This window comes from Dromiciops gliroides, chromosome 1, assembly GCF_019393635.1.
Source record: "Dromiciops gliroides isolate mDroGli1 chromosome 1, mDroGli1.pri, whole genome shotgun sequence".
Lineage (NCBI taxonomy): Eukaryota > Metazoa > Chordata > Mammalia > Microbiotheria > Microbiotheriidae > Dromiciops > Dromiciops gliroides.
In genome coordinates, this window is record NC_057861.1 from 617,498,305 (window position 1) to 617,520,218 (window position 21,914).

Consider the following 21,914-nt stretch of genomic DNA (forward strand, 5'->3'; position numbering starts at 1 on the left):
TATGATGCTGACTACCTGCGTAAATTTAGGAAAGTCATATGACCACCCTGGGTCTCAGTTTCCTCATCTACAGAAGGATTTGGACTTTATTATCTCTGAGGTTCCTTCTAGTTCTGAAACTATAAGCCTATGACCTATTCAACTGTTGAATAAGTAGAACTCAGTCTGCCACTCTAGAAAACACACCAAGAAGTGGTTGCTGGGAAAAAGTAGTCAATTGGGTCTCAAAATTTCTTTAGGAAGGAGAATTGCTAATAAAACAAGGCTCTCTGGAAGTGTGTTTCTGAGCATGGTTTATGGGAGAGAGAAATCTAAGGGCAAAGTTCGTCAAGGGGGGGCATAATATTTGAAAAATATGTTCCTATTTCAGAAATTTAATTTGGAAAAAACTAAATTACATTGTAACTCATTTAGTTAGATCAACTTTTTACTTGTGTCCTAATTTAAAATATTGCATCTAAAGGAAGGATAAATGGAAAAACCAAAATGAGACATTTGTGACCATTTTTTTTCTTCGTGGTCTGGCTGCTTACCCCATTTTTCACTTTGTTTTCTTTCTTACATCCCTTATCATGTACATTATAATATTGCTGGGCAACAGTTTCCTCATTACAATCATCATCCTGGACTCTCACCTCCATACCCCCATGTACTTCTTCCTCAGTAACCTCTCCTTCCTGGATATCTGCTATACATCTTCCTCTGTACCACTGATACTTGTGAACTTCCTTTCAGAGGAAAAATCCATTTCCTTTGTGGGCTGTGGAACACAAATGTTCTTTTCTCTTGCATTGGGATCTACAGAATGTGTGCTCCTCACAGTGATGTCATATGACCGCTATGTGGCCATTTGTAGGCCCTTGAGATACCCTGTCATCATGAATCAGGAGCTTTGTGGATGGATGGCAGCCAGTTCCTGGATGGCAGGTGTGCTAAATTCACTGGTACAAACAGTCCTTGCCCTAAGTTTGCCCTTTTGTGGGAACAATGTCATTGACTATCTCACATGTGAGATCCTGGCTGTGCTGAAACTAGCATGCACAGATATCTCCCTCAATGTCATCATCATGGTGATCTCAAATGTCATCTTACTAGTTATTCCAGTGCTGCTAATAATCATCTCTTATGCCTTTATCCTCTTCACAATTCTGAGGATCAATTCTGCAGAGGGAAGGAAAAAAGCCTTTTCTACCTGCTCAGCCCATCTGACTGTGGTGACTATGTTTTATGGGACCATCCTCTTCATGTATATGAAGCCCAAGTCCAAAGACTCCCATGCAACAGATGAGCTTATTGCTCTCTTCTATGCTGTGGTCATTCCCATGCTGAATCCCATCATTTATAGTCTGAGAAACAAGGATGTAAAAGATGCCATGAAAAAGCTAAGCAGAAGCATCTTCTCACAGACATGAGAAGCTGGAGTGTATCAGCCAATTGAGACAAAATGAAATAAGTCATCAACCTTCAGAATCAACATTTTTAAATCAATGTTTGGCTATGGGTTCCATGATCTCCAGCCTTGCCCATCTATCTATTGGTACCCCTCATCACAACCCACTCTAGCAAAGCATAGTCATGGAAATGGGCTGACATCAAAGAAATATAGCCTTTCTTCCTAGGTATGTTTCCAGAGGTGAGAAGGTAGGACAACCAACTTTAGGGAACATGAAAGAATCAAGCAGAAATAAGGGGAGTTTCTAACTGGGGAAATCTCTCTATAATATGGTTGCACGATATCCAATATTTTCTGCCACATTTTTTCTTCACAAAAATTAGAAGACATCATGATGCAGTAGAAAGAGTACTGAACTTGAACTCTCAGGGCCTGAACTCGAATTCTGATCCTACCACTAAAACCCAAGAAAAATCACTTAATCTCTCCAAGCCTCAATTTTCTCATTTATGAAAAGAAATTGGGGCAGCTAGGTGGTTCAGTGGTTAAAGCACTGGCCTTGTATTCAGGAGGACCTGAGTTCAAATCCAGCCTCAGACACTTGACACTTAACTAGCTGTGTGACCCTGGACAAGTCACATAACCCTCATTGCCCTGCAAAAAAAAAAACCAAACAAACAAAAAAGAAGTCATTAGAATATATGACCTCTAAGTTCTCTTCCAATAATGGAATATGATCCTATGTTCCAGTTCAGTCATATTGGTATCACTAGAGCCCATAGGCACCATATTCATTTCTGCCACTTATAGATACCACAAAGGCTACCAAGGATTTGCAAGATAAAAATGAATGACTACTGGTTTTCGAAGAAAATTTCCCAGTGTATTACTTCTCAATTCCAACCTCTGCCCCAAACTTTCATTCCTGGAGTTTTGCCCTGGGCTTGGTCAGAATCTTGAGTATGGTAGAGATGCTGATTTACACTTGGACTTTACAAGATGGCCTCTTCCACCACTGGACTTGTGGAAAGAAGAAATGGAAGTCTTTAAAGCTTGGTTAGCCTTTTCTCTTTCAAAGTTTACTTATTTTCTTAAGCTGGAAAATAGTGATGTTGATCAACAAACTGCCAAACCGTGTGCTATTGTAGCAATGCAAGAAGGTACATCATTTTGTGAACATCTCAGGAAAAGAGACGAAGTTAAAACTTCGATATTTGCCAGAGTGAATTTCTGGCTAAGGGCTTAGGATTATTTGAGAGTATTATTAATTTATTTTTACAACTTCCCAGGAGGAAGTTCTTGTGCATTGGGCACATGATTTAGCTATGGTGGCAGGGGTGATAACTGTCTAGCCTATTCCAAGAAAGAGAGTAACAGATACGTTATTTTAACCCCATGCTGTGATGATACCTTTTTTGTGTTTTTTTTGTTTTGTTTTGATTTGGGGGGGGGGGGTTGTGGGGCAATGAGGGTTAAGTGACTTGCCCAGAGTCACACAGCCAGTAGGTGTCAAGTGTCTGAGACTGGATTTTATATATCTATATCTATATCTATATCTATATCTATATCTATATCTATATCTATATATATATCTATATCTATATCTATATCTATATATATATATATATATATATATATATAGAGAGAGAGAGAGAGAGAGAGAGAGAGAGACAGAGAGAGAGAGAGAGAGAGACAGAGAGAGAGAGAGACAGAGAGAGAGAGTAGTAGGCCTCCACCAGTCACGGACAACCATGGATCAGCGCCTTGAAGAGCCACAGGCCACAGTGTGGTTGTGCAGTCCGATATGGCAGTCACAGCTCCTGAGTGACTTTTAACAGATAATTGCCGCATCTGGTGTTGTATCCACCCCATGAGGAGTAGCTGGAGTGTCCTCTCCAGGGCGCTGGCCTGGGCAGATCAATATGGAGAACAAGCTGTTGCCCATGCGACATTGGTGAAAATCCAAAGGAGAGGCAGAGCCAGTACTGTTTGGCACCAGTGCCGCTGCAGGAGTTGCCAGAGGGATGTGATGTCCTACATCCAACTGCCTAAGGGACTCCAACTCCTGATTTTTTCCTCAGGGTTAACTCCTGAAGTCTTTCCCATATATGGGTATATCCGCAAGGCAGTGAAGGTTTAAAATCAGGGTTTCCTTCCCCTAGGTGGGTTGCCTGCCAAGGCTGACGAGCCCCACCTGCCCAAAGCGACTGGTTTTAAAGCACCAGTGACTCGCCTTTACCCCTTCTCCTGTTAGTGGAAAGAGTTCAACTGCGAGAAGGCCAGGAGTTGGGTTTCAGTTTTCAGAGGCTATTTGAGATGCACGCTATTGAGGCATTTTATAGAGAGTAGGAGCTTATCCCCACTCCCACCCCAGCATGAGAAACCTTTGGAACCAAATATATATATATATCACTCTCTCTATCTTTCTTTGTCTGTATCTCTCTCTGTCTCCCTCCCCCCCATTTTATCATTTACACTCTTGTATCTTCTCAAATTTTTGTTATAGACCCTCTGCAATCCATCCTCCATACTACTGCCTAGTTGATATTTCTAAAGCATGTCTCTGATCATGTAAGTGCACTGTTCAGAAAGCTGAACTGGCTCCTTCTGGCTTTGAGGATAAAAAGCAAACCCCTCCATTTGACTTTTAATGGCCTTATTCTCTAGCTTTAGCCAGTACTTCCAGGCTCATTGCATATTACTCTCTGTGCAGACTACAGTCAGTGCAAATAGGCCTACTTGCTGTTCCCCATATACAATATGCCTTCTCTATCTCTATGACTTTGCACAGTCTGATCCCCATGCCTGAAATTCACACCTTCCTCACCCCAGCCTCAGCTCAATTTCTTCTTCAGAGGGAAGGAAATCTATCCTGATCCCTCCACACCACAATTACTAGTATAATCCCCTCAGAAATTATTTTGTTCATATTATATATTTTGGTGCAACTAGATGGCACAGTATTGGAATTGGAGTCAAGAAGACATGAGTTCAAATTCCACATTCAAATCCCACATTAGCAATGTGTCTCTGGGCAAGTCACTGAATCTCTCTGTGTCATTTTCCTCATCTGTGAAGTGAGGATTAACAATAGCACCTATCTCACAGCTTTGTGATGAAGATCAAATGAGATCACACATAAAATGTTTTGCAAACCTTAAAGTGCTATATAAATGCTTGAAATTTTAAACTGATACAGTTTAATGTGTCATTCCTTCCTCCAATCAAATGTAAGCAACTTTAGGACAGTTGATGTTAATTTTTTTATTTTGTCTTTTTCTTTTGTTATATTTTAATTTATGCAATAAAACAAACATTTTTATACCACAGTATATTTTTTAAAAGATGATTGCACATGAAACTGAAGATCAATTATATATGACTTGCTATATTCCTTTTAAATATATAATAAAGTTATCGTGTAAATTTTTTCTTTTTTTTTCTTCTTTCCCCCACACCCTAGAAATGGGTACCATTAGACACAAATGTGTGTGTGCATATGTAAAATCATTCTACATATACTTCTCTTTATCAGTTCTTTCTCTGGATGCAGATAGTGTCTTCCTTCATAGGTTCTTTGTAGTTAATTTGGGTATTTATAATAGTCAAAATTATTTATTCATTCAAAGTTGTTCTTGAAAGAATACTGTCGTTACTATATGCAACACTCTCTTGGTTCTGATCATTTTGTTTTTCATTATTTCATGCAATTCTATCCAGGTTTTTCTAAGATTATCAAACTCATCATTTCTTATATCACAGTAGTATACCATCACAATCATATACCACAACTTGGTCAGCCAGTCCCAATTTGACAGACATCCCCACAATTTCTATTTCTTTCCCATCACAAAGAGAGCTGCTATAAATATTTTAGAACATATAGGTTCTTTTCCTTTTTCCTTAGTCATCTTTAGTCATCTCACCCTGCCATATACATTATTATGGTACTACTATCTCCACCTGTAATTCTTTTAACATTTCTTTCAAAAATGTAGATGCTGTAGTATTTGGTGGATATTGGTTTAGTGCTGATATTACTTCAATTTCTATGGTACCTTTTATCAAAATGTAATCATGCTGTTTCTCTCTTTTAATTAAATATATTTTAGCCATTACTTTGTCTGAGATCATAATTGCTTCCCTTGCCTTGTTTTTGCATAAGATGAAACATCATAAATTCTACTCTAATCCTTCATTTTAATTCTGTGTATATCTCTCATTGTTAAATGTGTTTCTTTTAAATAACATTGTTGGATTCTAATTTTTAATCCATCCTACTAACTGTTTCCTTTTCATGGGTGAGCTCAGCCATTCACATTCAAAATTATAATTACTATTTGCGAATCTCCCTCCATATTTTTTTTACTCACTATTGTCTTCAGCTTATTGCTTATTATTCTTTTTTAAATGTTTTATTTTATTTGTGATATAAAATTATATTTTATACATATATCAAACATAGATATAATACACACAGAGCCACATATATGACATATATAAAGTAAATTTTCTACATTATTACATTTAGATATACCTAGATATAATATTTTTTTTGGTGATGCAATTGGGGTGAAGTGACTTGCCCAGGGTCATACAGACAGTAAGTGTTAAGTATCTGAGGCTGGATTTGAACTCAGGTCCTCCTGACCCCAGGGCCGGTGTTCTATCCACTGTGCCACCCAGCTGCCCCTAGATATATTCTAATACATATAACTTAATATTTTAAGTCCTTAAATAACTGGTTTATAAAAAACACATACACATCAATTTATACAACTAATTTATGAAAAATTTGTTTAAATATAATTACTATATAAATGATACCTAAATAACTGATAAAATGCACAACATATATGTGTGTGTGTATATATATACATATATATAAATATATAATATGCTTCCTGTACCCTTTCCAGCACACCCCTCCCCCACCTTTTCAGATTAATCATTTTCTTCAATATTTTTATATTCCAATCTCTATCCCTTTCTTGCACCCTCCCCTGCCCCCTTCCCAAGGTAGTAACTAATTCGTTATAGGTTATACATATATGATCGTGGAAAACATCACCATATTTGTCATTTAATGAAAGAATGTGAAAAATAGCATATCCCAATCTGTTCTATCAATATCAGTTCTTTCCCTGGAGGTGGATAGTATGTTTCATCAATATTTGTTTGGGATAGACTTGTATCATTGTATTGCTGATAATAGTCAAGTCATTCATAGTTCTTCATCAAACAATAATGCTGTCTCTGTATAGAGTATTCTCTTGCTTCTGCTCATTTCCCAATATAATATTTCATACATGTCTTCCCAAGTTCTTGAAGCTCTTTTTTCTTCAAATAATTTATATAGTATTGGGATTAATTGTTCTTTAAAAGTTTGGTAGAAATTCACTTGTGAATCCATCTGGTCCTAGAGATTTCTCAACTCATTCAATTTTTCCTTCAAAAACCCAGATGCTATACCACTTGGCATAAACACATTAAGTATTGATATGACTTCATTGTCCATGGTACCCCTCAGCAAAATAGTTTCACTCCCCATCTCCCCCAACTAGATCTTATTTTTGCTTCTGTTCTGTCTGAAATCATAATTGCTACCCCTGCTTTCCTTGCTCCAGCCAAAGCATAATAGAACCCACTCCAACTCTCTACATTCACCCCACATATATCACTCTGCCACAAATGTGTTCACATTTATAGTTATGATGACTGTCTATATCTCTCCATGCTATTTTTCATCTTCTCATCCTTCCAATTCTGACCCTCCACCCTCTTCTTTCCCACAACCTACCTTACCTATAATCACCACCTTCCCCAGCATCCCCTCCCCCGTATCAGTCCCCCGTCCCCCTCCATTATCACCTTCCCTATCTGAAATTCCTTATAGGGTAAGATAGATTTCCATATCAAACTGAGTGTATTTGTTGTTTCCCCTTTGTGACAACTTTGATGAGAGTAAGGTATAATCTTTGCCCATGTCCCCTATCTTCCCTTCCATTATGATAATCTATTCGTTTGTTTGATTGTTTATCTATTTATTTATTTTTGTGACTCTTTGTGTATGTGTGTTAAACCCACTCAACTTCTCCCTACTTCTTCTGTGCAATTTCTTATTAGCCCTTTATTTTATTTCCTATGCTGTTATATCATCAATGTCAACTTATGATCACACCCTCTGTCTACATATACTCTTTCTAATCATTCTTATATTACAGTGCTTTGGACTTACAATCATACTTTCATATCATACTTTAAATATTACCTTATGACCATAAGCTCTTTACATATACTCATAATTGCATTTAAAAATTAAAAATTACCTTTACAATAGTTATTAAAATATTATTTGATCATACAGAACTAGAAATAGTGTAACCTTATTAAATTTCTTACAGTTTTTCTTTCTTGTTTCTATTTTACCTTTTTATGTTTCACTTGAACCTTGTATTTGGAAGTCAAATTTCCTATTCAACTCTGGCCTTTTAATTAAAAATGCTTTAAATTCCTCTATTTTGTTAAATATCCATTTTTCTCCTGAAAGATTATATTCAATTTTGCTGGGTATGTAATTCTTGGTTGTAAACCTAACTCCTTCACCTTCTGGTATTTTATATTCTAAGCCCTGTGATTCTTTAATGTGGAAGCTGCCAAATCCTGTGTAATTCTGACTGTAGCTCCATAGTATATGAGTTGTTTCTTTTTGATTGCTTGCAATACCTTTTCTTTGATCTCTAAGTTTTGAAATTTGGCCATGATATTCCTGGAAGTTTTCATTTCGGGATCTCTTTCATGCAATGATTGGTGGATTCTTTCAATATCTATTTTGTCCTCTAAATTTAATATTTCAGTGCAACTTTCCTTTATAATTTCTTGAAAGATATTGTCCAGGCTTTTTGGTTTGTTTTGTCATATCTTTCAGGTAGTCAAATAATTCTTATATTAGATTACCTGGACCTATTCTCTAGGTCAGTTGTTTTCCAATGAGAAATTTTACATTTTCATCAATTTTTTTTTTGCTTTTCTTATTTTGTTTTATTGCATCTTCATGTCTTATAGAGTTGCTAGTTTGTTTTCTTCATTTACTTTTCATAATTCCTTTTCCATTTGGCCAAATCTGTTACTTAGGGAATTATTTTCATCAGTAATTTTTTGTATTTTTATATTAATGTTTTGTATTTCTTTTTCATGGTTCTGCTGCATCACTTCTAATCTTTCCTCAACCTCTCTAATTCAATTTTCAAAGTCCTTTTTAAACTCTTTCAGGAATTTATTTTGGGCCTGAAACCAATTTGTACTTCTCTTTGAAGGTTCACCCGTAGTTGTTTTGTTATTGTCCTCCTCCATATTTGTGCCTTGAGATTTCCTTTTGTTGAAGTAGCTGTCAATAGTCAAACTTTTTTCATTGTTGTTTTTCATTGTTTTTTTACTCATTTTGTGTCAGCTGGGCCCTGGAGGAGTGATCCCTTTGATCTTCAGGTCCTATAGTGGCAACTTGCTGTTGGGTTTTAATGGTAACCTGCTACTGTGTTAATAGGCCCTTGAATTGTAATTTTGTTGTGATCTGATAAATCCCTGGGCCTTGTTTAGCTCTGGAAATAGTCTCTTGGCTGGGAGGTCACAGGGGTGGGAATCTGTTGTTGACCTGCTTGGGCGGGTCTTCACTACTGTTCAGCAGGCTCAGAGGTCTGTTGTAGGCCTCTGCTGTGAGCCCAGAAGCTGTTTCTGTTGCTGCTGCTCCTGGACCTCACTTCCCTCCTACCCAAGTAAGACAGACCTTTCCTGCCAGACTGGTAGGTTGTTTCCTTGTTCCTTGGCAAGGTCAGAGGCAGTTTTATGTTGGTTTAGAGAGGACATCTGGGAGACCTGCATTGGGTTGGTTCCTCACTCAACCATCTTGGCTCAGAACCTAGGTTCCCAGCCTCTTTATTTTTTTAATGTCTGTTACCTTATCTTCTCCCCTTACCTTCCTATTCCTTATTCTATCTACCCCCTAAGAGTCTCTCTTTTATCATCTCTGTTATGGGCCTGGGGTACCTCAGAAATTTTCTGGGGGAACTCAGGGAACCTTCTCCTTGAGAAGCTAAACCAAATGACAGACACAGACACACAGGAAGAAGCCAGTCTCCCCCACCCCTCAGGGAAATAATACCATTAGGTAGGCATGGCTACTGCCTGAGTGGCACCAAGGGGACAGAGATAACTCCAGAAGTCCTCACATTCAAGCCTTCATTCCAGCTTCTCCCACCTCCAAAAGGAACTTTCCACATTCAGATGATCACCCTATATGCCATCTGCCCTCTATAAAAGCCATGGCCTTTTTCCTGCTCAAGGATATAGGTAACTCAGAGAGTGTATATGCTTACATATATACTGTGTATAAGTGTATACACTTGATTCCTTCATTTAAAAACTACTTGTTCATATCCTTTGACCATTTATCAATTGGGGAATGAATCATATTCTTATAAATTTGACAAAGTTCACTATATATTTGAAATTTGAGGCCTTTATCTGAGAAACTATAAAAATTTTCCCAATTTTCTGACTCCTGTCTAATCTTGGCTACATTGGTTAAATTTGTTTAAAAATCTTTTAAGTTTAATGTAATCAGAATTGTCCATTTTACATCACACAATGCTCTCTATCATTTGTCAATACACCTGTTTGATCTACATGTTATCTATGCCTTTATCTAAGGCATTGATGAAAATGTCAAGAAACTCAGGAGCAATAACAATTCCCTGAGAGGCCCTTTGTCAAACTCATATTGAAACATTAATGACATTTTGGACTCTATCCATTCAACCAATTGGGAATATATCTAACATCATTATCATCTGACCCAAGTTTCCCCAGCTTAAGAGTAACAAGAGGGTTTTTGCTAAATGCTTTGCCACAACCTTGGTAAACTATATAGTTTAGTAACTTAGTGACCCTGTCAAAAAAAGGAAAGAGTTTTAGTCAGGCAGCACCTGTTTGAATTGAATCCATTCTATTTCATTTTAATGTTCATTTTCTAGATTTTCACTAATTACTTGTTTATTACTCATGAGATTCTTAACTTTTTGTTCCTCCAAATTAATTTCATTATTCTTTTTTTTCTAGTTCCATAAAAGAATTCTTTGGTAGTTTGATTGATAGGTGACTGAAAAAATAAATTAATTTATACAGTATTATCATTTTTACAATACTTGCTTGATCTATGCATGAGCAAATGGTATTTCTCAATTTAGGCCTAGCTTTATTCTTCAAAAAGTGGTAGCTGGATTTATGTGCCTACTGAGCCATTTAAAAATGTTAAAGAGACATTGTTTCTGAGTATTTTAATAATTTATTAATAAGACCAACAGGTTATTAATAAAAGGATGGTCATTTGTCCATTTCTCTTAGACCAAAGACAATCATGACAGCAGAGCTCATGGTTTATATATCCTTAGGTGTTTAATCAGGTGCTGAGAGTGACCCTTGGACAGAGAAATTATGTGTACTCAGACCACAGCAGCCTCAGCTATTTAGACAAAAGGATCTGTCTCCATACAGCTTGAATAGAATACAACGGGTTTCCCCACCCTAAATTAAATTCTTAAGATTTGGTAGGTTCTGCAACAATTGAGGGGAGTTAAATGCAATCTCATTACCAGTAATGTCCCTCAAGAAATTTTGAATTTAAAGTCAGGACTTTGGAAGAGGGACAGAGCTCTGAATCTCCCTAAGATATTGGCTATTAGGGGCAGCTAGGTGGCACAGTGGATAAAACACCAGGCCTGGATTCAAGAGGACACTTACTAGCTGTGTGACCCCGGGCAAGTCACTTAACCCTCATTGCCCTGCAAAATAAATAAATAAACAAACAAACTCTCTGACCTATAGTTTTCAGGTTCCATTTTAATCTCTTTTTTGAGATTTGGAACATTTGTCCTTTTCCAGTCCTATGAGCCCTCTTGGATTCCACACAATCTTCAAAAATCCATGGCACTGGCTCAGTGGTTACAACAGTATTTTTCAGTTCCATGTGAATATATTTCATCTAGACTATGTGATTTGAATTCATTACAGCAAGCCAGAGACTCTCCCATTATTTCCTTAATTCTCTAGGCTTTTAGCATCAGATTAAACTTTTTTATTATCCTTTCCTAAACGATGAAGACAAAAGATAATTAAGAAGATAGATACACAGATAATTAGAAGGCAAATAAGACAATGGAAAATACTTAAGAGGAGCACAAAATTCTTATAGATCATAAGGAAGAAATTGTTTCCAGGGGAGGTTATATGTAGGTGTTATCATTTGACATGGGCCTTGATAAGGGAAAAATAAAAACAAAAAACAAAAAAGTAGTTCACACTATAAATCACAGATCAGTATTAAAAATGTGTCAATTTGTGTCTCTTTTAATTCATATACCAGAATAATTCAAATAATTTTAAAAGGATAATTTAATGATAGAAACCAGATAACTGGAAGAGAGCTCAGAAGTCATCTACTACAATTTCTATTCAAATTATTAATCTTCTCTACAAAAGTCCCAACAAATATGCATCAAACCTCTGATTAAAGAGCTCCAGTCATAGGAAAAGCATTATCCAATAAAGCAGCTAGTTCCATTTTTGAACACTTCTAATTGTGAGAAACTTTCCTTTTGTTGAGCTGAAATCTACAAATATTTATTATTTCTCTTCTCTATATTCTATGCATATTCCTCCACTCTCAGAGAAAGAATAATTTTAAGCCTGATTTCTTATGATATCTGAACAATCATTAATTAATCATAGAACCATAAAATGTCATATTTCAGATACCCAGACAAAGCATTAGGTAAAAGGAAAATATATAATCAGACAATATGCCAATGAGTTTAATTTCACATGATTAATATTGATCCTAAAAGGAGTGACCTCAATCATTATTGAGTCTGCACTGTAATCGTAAGGACTTCATTTAGAAATTAGGAGCTGAAAGAACATTGGAAAAAATCTAGCAACATTTAGGAGAGGAAGATTAGCATACCAATAAAAAGAGGTAAAGGATGATTTGCATCTGTTAGAAATGCTATAAGGAGGAGAAGAGTCACTGAAGACATAATTCTTCAGTAGAAAGTTGGATATTCTTCTCATAATTTTCAAGCTTAATTTGCATAGAAGCTGGAATCCTGCTATGTCCTTATGAAAGGTAGCATGAATCATTATATAAAACCCACAAACATAGGCTATACTTGGCCAGAAGAAGTGATACAGTTTAGCTCAATAATCCTCTTGGAGCCTGGAGAAAAGAGTTCCCACCCTTGGTGGTGTTCCTTGAGCCTGCCTGCCCATCCCATTCAGGCAAGCATGGCCCTTGTCTCTCTTCCTGCTTTCAGGGTTGAGTCAGGACCTATATTCTATGTATCAATGCCATTCACTAGCCACATCAATACATTAAGATGATCCCCATGAATGCACGAATCTTATATAGATACACTCTAGTTAGTAAAGCACCCTAGAAGTCAGAGAGGAAATAAGGAAGAGTCATAGATATCATATTTAAGCTGCTTTTGAAGATGGAAAAGAATCCTAGGGGGCAAGTTTGAGGAGAGTGTACATTCTAGGCATGGGGGATTGGCATCAAACACAAGGAGATGGTGAATGGAATGTTATTTGTAAGGAACAGATAAATGGATTTAACTAACAGACCTAAATGGTGCTGTAGAACTTGAGACAGTAAAAAGGGAAAAATAGTAACAGTAGCTGGAGAAGGTGGTATGATTAAGGGCAAATTCCCTATAGGACAGAGGAGATGTGAACATTTTTGCAGAGGCAAAAGAACCAGTTGAAAGGAAGAGTAGGAAATAAATCTAATGGAGCAAGGATTAGAGGGAGGGAAGATTTTTTTAAAAGGATGACATCAAGCGCATAGGTGGAAAGGTTAAACTTAGAAGCCTAATAAGTTTAGTGTAGTAAGGTCATTAGAATATTCTTCCTAAACCTTCTAAAAGTTGTTAAGTCCCATACAGTTCCTCTCTACAACTTTAAATTACTTCAGGGATTACAAAGAGTCCCTAAGAACATTGTTGAGGAGTCAGGAGCAGGGACAAATTGGCATTCAGATCCAGTAGTTGAGCCTTTGAAACTGTCCAGGGGCCACAGGCTAGAGCACAAATAGAAGGAAGAACTAGAAATGTAGGATTTCTCTCCATGCAAATTAATATAATCACTTAAGATTAAAAGTAAGAGAACTCTCTTAACTCTGACAATATTTTGCTGTGTTCCTGAATTATAGAAATCTAACCCTTTGTCTGCCAGTATGCTATATGAAAAATCACAGGAGAAAAGTCAGTATAAAAAATAGCTTTCATAGAATCAATTGCCGCTAATTCGGTATTTAATCACATTAAAGTCTAGGAAATGTTAGACATACAGGATATGTATCAATGTCTAAAGACTCTAAGGTATACTTTGAAATGTTTAAAGTAGTTTTTGTATATTTGCTCACAAAGCTGGAAAAACAGCAACTAAATGATTTGACATGAATGGAGATGATGAAGACTCTTCTAAGCTAAAAGGTAAATGAGGACCATGAGTATGTACTATCCTAGGAAGGGTCCTTTTCCTTGGTAGTATGAAATGGGAATGGAAATGGAATAGGGATGGAAATATTGATAGGAGTGGGAACTAAGGCTTGTTGGACCATATGAAAAAAACCTAATATAGAAGTCATCTAAACTCCACACAAAGAAAATACAAAGCAAACTGAGAGGGAGGCATGAAAAAATATTTTTTTTCTGAATCAAAAAGAACCTGCCAATATGAAATTTCTTGTCTCTCTCACTCGTGAATGATTATAACATCAAATCACTATTAAATTATAACATTGGCTTGGGGGCAGCTAGGTGGCACAGTGGATAGATAGAGCACTTGAGATTCAGGAGAACCTGAGTTCAAATCCAGCCCCAGAAACTTGTCACTTATTAGCTGTGTGACACTGGGCAAGTCACTTAACCCTCATTGCCCTGCAAAAAAAAAAAATCATTGGCACTGACTAAACTTTAGATTTTCTCTGAGCCTCAGTTTCTCATCAATGAAATCAGTGTTTGAACAAGAATATGACTAAGGTCCCTTTTCCTGAAGCTTTAAATTCTGTGTTGGAAGGTTCCTTTTAAATTCTGTCTTCTAAGGTTTCAGCTATGGCATTCTATATGCTAATAATATTTCAACTCCACCATTCTAGAATCTATGTTCTAAAGTGCCTTTCATCTGTGACATGTTATGTTTCTATGTTTTTGATCTTTTCTAGATCTAACATTCACTCCTTCAAATCATCATCCTTTCTCTGAATTAGAGCATCTCCTTCTGTGTGGACTCCCCTCTGTCCTCAAAAACCTACATGTCTTAATATTTTACAAAGAAAGGGAAAAAAAAAAAACCATTCCATTCTCCCCCTTCAACCTATTGTTTTATCTCTCTGCATTATCAAACTGCTGAAAAATAGAGTCTGAAAACCTTCTCTACACTTCTTAAGAGCCTACTCACTTCTAAAACCCTATGAATCTGGCTTCCTTCCACACAGCTTTACTGAAACTGCTTTCTCTAAAGCAGAGGCTCCTATCCAGGAGTCCACAAATCCTTATGTATGTGGATGTATGTATGTATGTGTTTTATATATTTTACAAGTTACTAATATACATATATGTGTATCCTAATGGTAAATTTCAGGTCTCTAATTTTTTAAATATTTTTGTATATTTTGTCAACTGAATTTCAGTACAATTGGTTTCCTTTGTAATCCTACATGTCTTATTTTATCCATTTAAAAGCATTATTACAAAAAGAGGTCCATTTGTTGTTGTTCAGTAGTTTTCAGTCATGTCTGATGATCCGTGACTCCATTTGAGGTTTTCTTGCCAAATAACTGGAGTTATTTGTGATTTCTTTCTCCAGCACATTTTGCAAATGAGGAACTGAGGCAAACAGGGCTAAGTGACTTGCCCAGGGTCACACAGCTCCTAAGTGTCTGAGGTCAGACTTGAACTCACAAAAATGAGTCTTCCTAACTCCAGGCCCAGCAATCTATCCTCTGGGCCATTTAGCTACTGGGGAGCTCCATAGGTTTCACCAAATTGCCAAAAGGGTCCGTGAAACAAAAAGAAAAAAGGTAAGAACTCCTCCTTTGAGGTAACATGATGAACTTATTGCCAAATCAAATTGCCTTTATTCTGTCGTGTCCTTGACTTGGTTGTAATAGTTGATACTGTGGATCACCAACTTCTTTACTCCCTCAGTTTTGATGATATTATACTTATAGTTCTCCACTTCCATGCAACTATTCATATTGTTTTGGTGCCTATGATTCTTTGACTTTGTAACCAATGATTTATTTTCCATTGGTGGATGCACCCTATTCTTGTTCTCTGCTTCCAGAAAAACTATAAAAAGGCTAGCTCCACATTGCCTCAGGATATTTTGGCTTATTCAGGAGCCAAGAGGCCTCATTAATTGGTCTTTCCAATACATTGATTGCTTGGAACTTGCTGCCTCACTCTACCTTAATTTCAACTCATGGACATTGCCATACTCATTTTTCTTATTTTCTTTTTTTTATAGTTTTGTTTATATGTGAATAGCTTTAACTTATCAATGAAGGTAGTATAAAATCAAATATTATACTGGATAAAAGAGAAAAGTTTTAAAATACAAATACAAATCTAAATCACTGTTACTGATCATTGCAATTTACATCAATTGTGTCTTTCCCTGAATCCTTTAGGTGACCTAACATATGATAACATGGAAAAGGGGAATTATACAGTTGTGACAGAGTTTTTTCTAGTGGGTCTTTCTAATTATCCAGGCCTCCAGATGTTTCTCTATGTGCTCTGCCTGTTGATGTACTTGGTCATTCTACTGGGAAACAGTACCCTCATTATTATCAGCATCCTGGATCCCCGCCTCCACACCCCTATGTACTTTTTTCTTGGGAACCTCTCCTTTCTGGACATCTGCTACACATCCTCCTCAATCCCTCAAATGCTAGTTAATTTTACATCTGAAAGAAAATCCATCACTTTCATTGGATGTGCCCTGCAAATGGTTATTTCCCTTGGACTTGGGTCCACAGAGTGTCTGCTGCTGGCAGTAATGGCTTTTGACCGGTATGTAGCCATCTGCAATCCCCTAAGGTATACCATCATTATGAACAAAGGACTCTGTGTGCAGATGGCTGCTTGGACCTGGATACTAGGATTTCTGAACTCCGTGATACAATCTGTGCTTGTCCTGATACTACCTTTCTGTGAGAACATTATTGACCACCTTGTCTGTGAAATTCTTGCTGTTTTGAAGGTTATCTGTGTAAATATCTCCCTCAATGTATTTGTTATGATAATTGCAAGCATTATTCTCTTAATCACTCCTCTGCTGCTTATTTCCTTCTCTTATGTCTTCATCCTACTCCACTCTACTGAGAATTCAATTCTACTGAGGGGACGAAAAAAGCCTTTCTCCACTTGTTCAGCCCACCTAACTGTTGTGGATTCTGTTCTCATGGGTCTAGCTCTTTTTCATGTACATGAAGCCTAAGTCTAAGGACACTACGCTTTTTGATGAAATCTTTGGCCTATCTTACCTGGGTGTTCACCCCCAATGCTGAACCCCATCATCTACAGCCTACGGAACAAGGACGGTAAAAGAAGGTGTGAAGAAAGTCCTACTCAGAAATCTGTACCTAAAGAGAATGTGAAATATGCGGCTGACAGGTGGCTTCTTTTGTGTGGGAGAACTTTGCCCTTTGTGTTCAAACCCAACATCAATATCCTTGGTATCAGTAGGCTGAGTCTGACTGGAAAAACCTCCCATGTGATCGTCATCCATTTTAATACAGAATAAATATTTCTGAAGCATAGTTCTACTGCTAGGGCTCGCTAATTCCCCCGTTTCCATCATGTCTGCTTGATGTTCTGGGCGTTGTAATGTATTTCATTAAATTGTTGCACATATCCCTACACACATATTGCCTATAATTTGTTGTTCATTAAGAACTTACCTTTGTAATTTCCACTCATTGCTTCCAAATGCTTAAACTCTGACTTCATAGACATTAGAATCATTTGTTAAAATCTTAAGATTCTATGTAAAAACATCAATTGTGCATTTCCAGTTAGGTATATTCAGTTAGGTATGGTCAATGTACTAGGTCTTAAGAAAAGAAATTAATAAAAAATATGACTTCAATTCTCCAAGAGTTTATAATATAGCAAGATTAGACAACGAAATAAAGCAAAAATCTCATACTGTACCAAGAATTCAGTCTACCACTGAACCAATCAACTGGTTTTTCAGCCTTACCAACCTACAGTGAGAATAACTGACCACCTACTAATAAACCCACCTCACACTTGGTTAGTTCTAATCCTATAAGTATTTAACAAAATAATAATATGGTGAATTTGTCTTCTTTTTCCAACTTCCATTGCTTGCTCCTAATCTATCCTCTTGGTCTAAGCAATCTGCCACTAAATTAACATTTATCAATACTACTGTGAACTAGGCACTGCACTAAACATACAAAAATGTAGCATGAAAATATACTGTCAAGAAGCTTACTCATTACCAACCCTCTTCATACTGACACCCCCTGGAAATGCTTGAAGACCGATCCCTCCATACTCTTCTTTAATAAAGGCTAAACAGGGGGCCAGCTAGGTGGTGCAGGGATAGAGCACTGGCCCTGGAGTCAGGAGTACTGAGTTCAAATCCAGCTCAGACACTTAACACTTACTAGCTGTGTGACCCTGGCAAGTCACTTAACCCCAACTGCCTCACTAAAAAACTTAAATACAGGCTAAACATCCCACTGCATTCAGCTTATTCTCACATGGCTTGCCCTCAATAGTACTCATCCCCCTACTCTCTTTTGTATACTCCATCGATATAGCTACCTCCTTCCTAAAATGTAATGACCAGTACTTAATGCAATATTCCTGATGTTACCTGAATCAAGACAAATTTAAATGAGATAATCTCTATAATTCTACATGCAATGCAACTCAATTGTAGCACAATAAACACATTTCTCGAATACCTGTCAATAAAGGAAATGATGCTTATCAAACCTAATCTTTGGGGTTACTATCTCCTTTTTCTTAAATCTCCCTTTTTATAACATATTTCTATACTAATGTTTCAGTCCTGGTAAGAGAAGATATAAGTAATCAGGGAAACCTCACCTCACCCAAACATAGATCAGAAGAAAAATTAATTATACATCAAGTTCACTTGAACACTGTCATGAAGATTTAATGATTAAGTGAGGATCATTTAATGAAAAACCTTAAAATTCAAATGGACTTCAGAGGTTAGCTGGACTAAAACCCACCTATATTTTCACTCAATTCTACAACAGCCCCAGTAACCCTATAATTAATCAGGGAAATCATTACTTCTGAAGAACTCATTCCCTATTTTGTGTACTTTCTATTTATTAGGAAGTTTTCCATATATTGAGCTAAAAGCTTCCTGTATTAGAAATTTTTCTCATCAACAAGAGGTCCATATTTTTCCATATGAACAAAATAGCAATCTAAAATCTGATTTTTTTATGAGATTCCACCCACCATAGATGGAAATATTAAATTTCCGTGGGTTTTTTTATATCATGATCCACTTTAGAACTCTCATGAAGCCTATGGAAAACTTCTCAGAATGATGTCTGAAAAGTCTATACAATCTCCCACTATTCAGTTCTGGGTCCAGTTCATTGTCTATTGATCATGTCTGCCCAAGCTTTTTAGCTTATGTACTGAAGAACTACAAAAAGGTGGCTGGTCCCACTATATATTATAAATTAGGGAAAATGTGGGTTTTGGCCACCATATTTTTCCAATGACCATTATTAGCTAGACTTTTTTCTTGAATGGATATGGATTTCATTGAGAAGTATTGAAAGGTGCAATATACTCAGCACAATTCCATAGACATGCACGAACATATAGAGGACTTCAATATAAATGAGGAATGGCTTTTCCATTTGTATACAACATAAATTGTTTTCTATAGCCCTATTAATCACTTCTGGTAAGTACATGTCTCCATTTGATTGATGCCTTATCAGATGATGATACTCAGAAAATCACTGAACTCAAAGTTACATATGTGATGGAATATTTTATGATCTTATTATATCCTTGCTAAACATTTTATCAGAATTCTAGAACTTCAAAGTTGATTGCAATCTCAGAGGTAATTGGGTGCAACTTATACATTAAAAGTTTCTCCCCAACAAATGACATCTAGCAAGAGGTCATGTAGTCTTTCAGTGTGAGGCAACTCACTGCCTTCACCAGATAGCCCATTATGCTTATACACACTACTAATGTTAGGAACTTTTTCTTGAAATCAGGGTCTACGTCCACCTTTAATTGCAATGTCAACCCAGTGTTCAGAGTTCTGATTTCTGAAGCAAAGAAAACAAGTCTAATATCTCTATCACATGAGGAACTTTTAAGTACTTGAAGTTATCATGTTTCCACCCAACTCTAATTTTCACCAGGATAAAAAGTTCCTTCAAGTGATCCCTCATATGGCATAAAAGAGAGTATCTTTGTTCTCATGGTTACCATTCTCTGATGTTTGTAAGGTTATCAACCTCCTTCCTACAATTTGGAGTGTTGAGCTAAAGAAAAATACTCCAGAAGTGATTTGATCTGGACAGAAACACTGAGATTAACAGCCCCTTTATTTCCAGAAGCCATGCCTTCTCAATGAAGCTTTAAAATTGTATTATTGTCATTTACTGTGTGTCTCCTGTGCCTAACCTATTCCACTGATCATTCCTCTAATTCTTAGCCAGTACCAGATAGTTTTGATGACTGCCGCTCTTATAATAAAGCTTCAGATTTGGTACAGCTAGCCCTCCTTCCTTTGCATTTTTTATAGTTCCCTTAATCAATGTCTATCTCCAAAGACTCCAGCTTCTGGAAAAGGAACTCAGAATTGACAAAAACTGGTGGGAAACTGGAAGAGAGATGATATAAACTAGGCACAGACCAAATCTTATATCTTATACTAAAATAAGGCCAAAATGGGTACATGATTTAGACATCAAAGGTTGATACCATATGTAAATTAGGGGAGGAAGGAATAGTTTACCTCCCAGATCTTTGGAAACGAGAACAGTTTATGACCAAACGAGATAGAGACTATTATGAAATGCAACATGGATGCTTTTGATTACAGTAACCTTAAAAGGTTTTATACAAACAGAAGGCAATGCATTTCAAAATTAGAAGGGAGATAGAAAACCTAGGGCAACCAATATTTATAGCCAGTATGTCTGATACAGACCTCATTTCTAAAATATATTGAGAACTAAATCAACATTTATAAGAATCCAGGTCATTCCCCCAATTGAGAAATGGTCAAGGCTACAAACAGGCAGTTTTCTGATGAAGAAATCAAAGCTATCTATAGCTGTATGAAAACATGCAAAAATTCTCTATTGATTAGAGAAATGCAAATTTAAAAACAATGCTGAGGCACCGCCCTGACACCTATCAGATTGGCTAATATGACAAAAAGGAAAATAATAAATGTTGGAGAAGCTGTGGAAACATTGGAACACTAATGCCTTGTTGTGGAGCTGTGAACTGATCCAACCATTCTGGAGAGCAATTTGGAAACTAGGCCCAAAGGACTATAAAGCTTTGATACTCCCTTGACCCAGTTACATACCACTATTAGGTCTTTTTCCTAAAGAGATCATGAAAAGGGAAAAGGAGTCACAAGTACAAAATATTTGTAGCTCCTTTTTTTGTGATGGCAAGAAATTGGAAATTGAGGAGTTGCCCATCAACTGGGGAATGGCTGAACAAGTTATGGTATATGAATGCAATGGAATACTATTGTGCTGTAAGAAATGATGAGCAGGTAGATTTCAGAGAAACCTGGAAGGAAATGCATGAACTGATGATGAGTGAGATGAGCAGAACCAGGAGAACATTGTACACAGTATCAACAACATTGTGACTTGATCAAGTGTGATACACTTGATTCTTCTTGGCAATACAATGGTCCAAGATAGTTCCAAAGGACTCATGATGGAAAATGTTCTCCAAATCCAGAAAAAAAAGAACTATTAAATCTGGATGCAGATCAAAGCATGCCAGTTCTGTTGTTTTTGTTATTGTTTTTCTTTTTTGAGGTTTGTCCCTTTTGTTCTGATTCTTCTTTCATAATACAACTAATGCAGAAATATGTTTAATGTGATTGTACATATATAACCTATATCAGATTACTTGCTGTTTTGGGAAGGGGAGAGGAAGGGGAGGGATGGAGAAAAATTTGAAACTAGAAATCTTATAAAAACAAATGTTGAAAATCATCTCTAAATGTAACTGGAAAATAATAAAATATTTATATGGGGAAAATTGCATTAATGCTTGTGCCTTTTAAACAATTGTTCAATTATAGTGAACTTGAAATCCACTAAATCTCTCAGATCTTTTCCAAATAGCTGTCTGACCATGTATTCATCTTCCATTTG

General features: G+C 36.6%; 1 protein-coding gene and 1 pseudogene across 1 annotated transcript; both read left to right on the plus strand.

Moving 5' to 3' along the window:
- Positions 1-476: 476 nt before the first annotated feature.
- Positions 477-1,412, plus strand: LOC122733191 (olfactory receptor 13D1-like). The gene has a single exon (XM_043973559.1). It carries the CDS (start codon positions 573-575, stop codon positions 1,410-1,412), a length of 840 nt encoding a protein of 279 aa, XP_043829494.1. The 5' UTR covers positions 477-572.
- Positions 1,413-16,156: 14,744 nt separating this feature from the next.
- On the plus strand, positions 16,157-17,114 carry LOC122733158 (annotated as a pseudogene).
- The last annotated feature ends 4,800 nt before the right edge of the window (positions 17,115-21,914 follow it).

Excerpts from the sequence above, each read along its gene's own strand:
- LOC122733191 (XM_043973559.1), top strand. The coding sequence starts at position 573 with ATGTACATTATAATATTGCTGGGCAACAGTTTCCTCATTACAATCATC.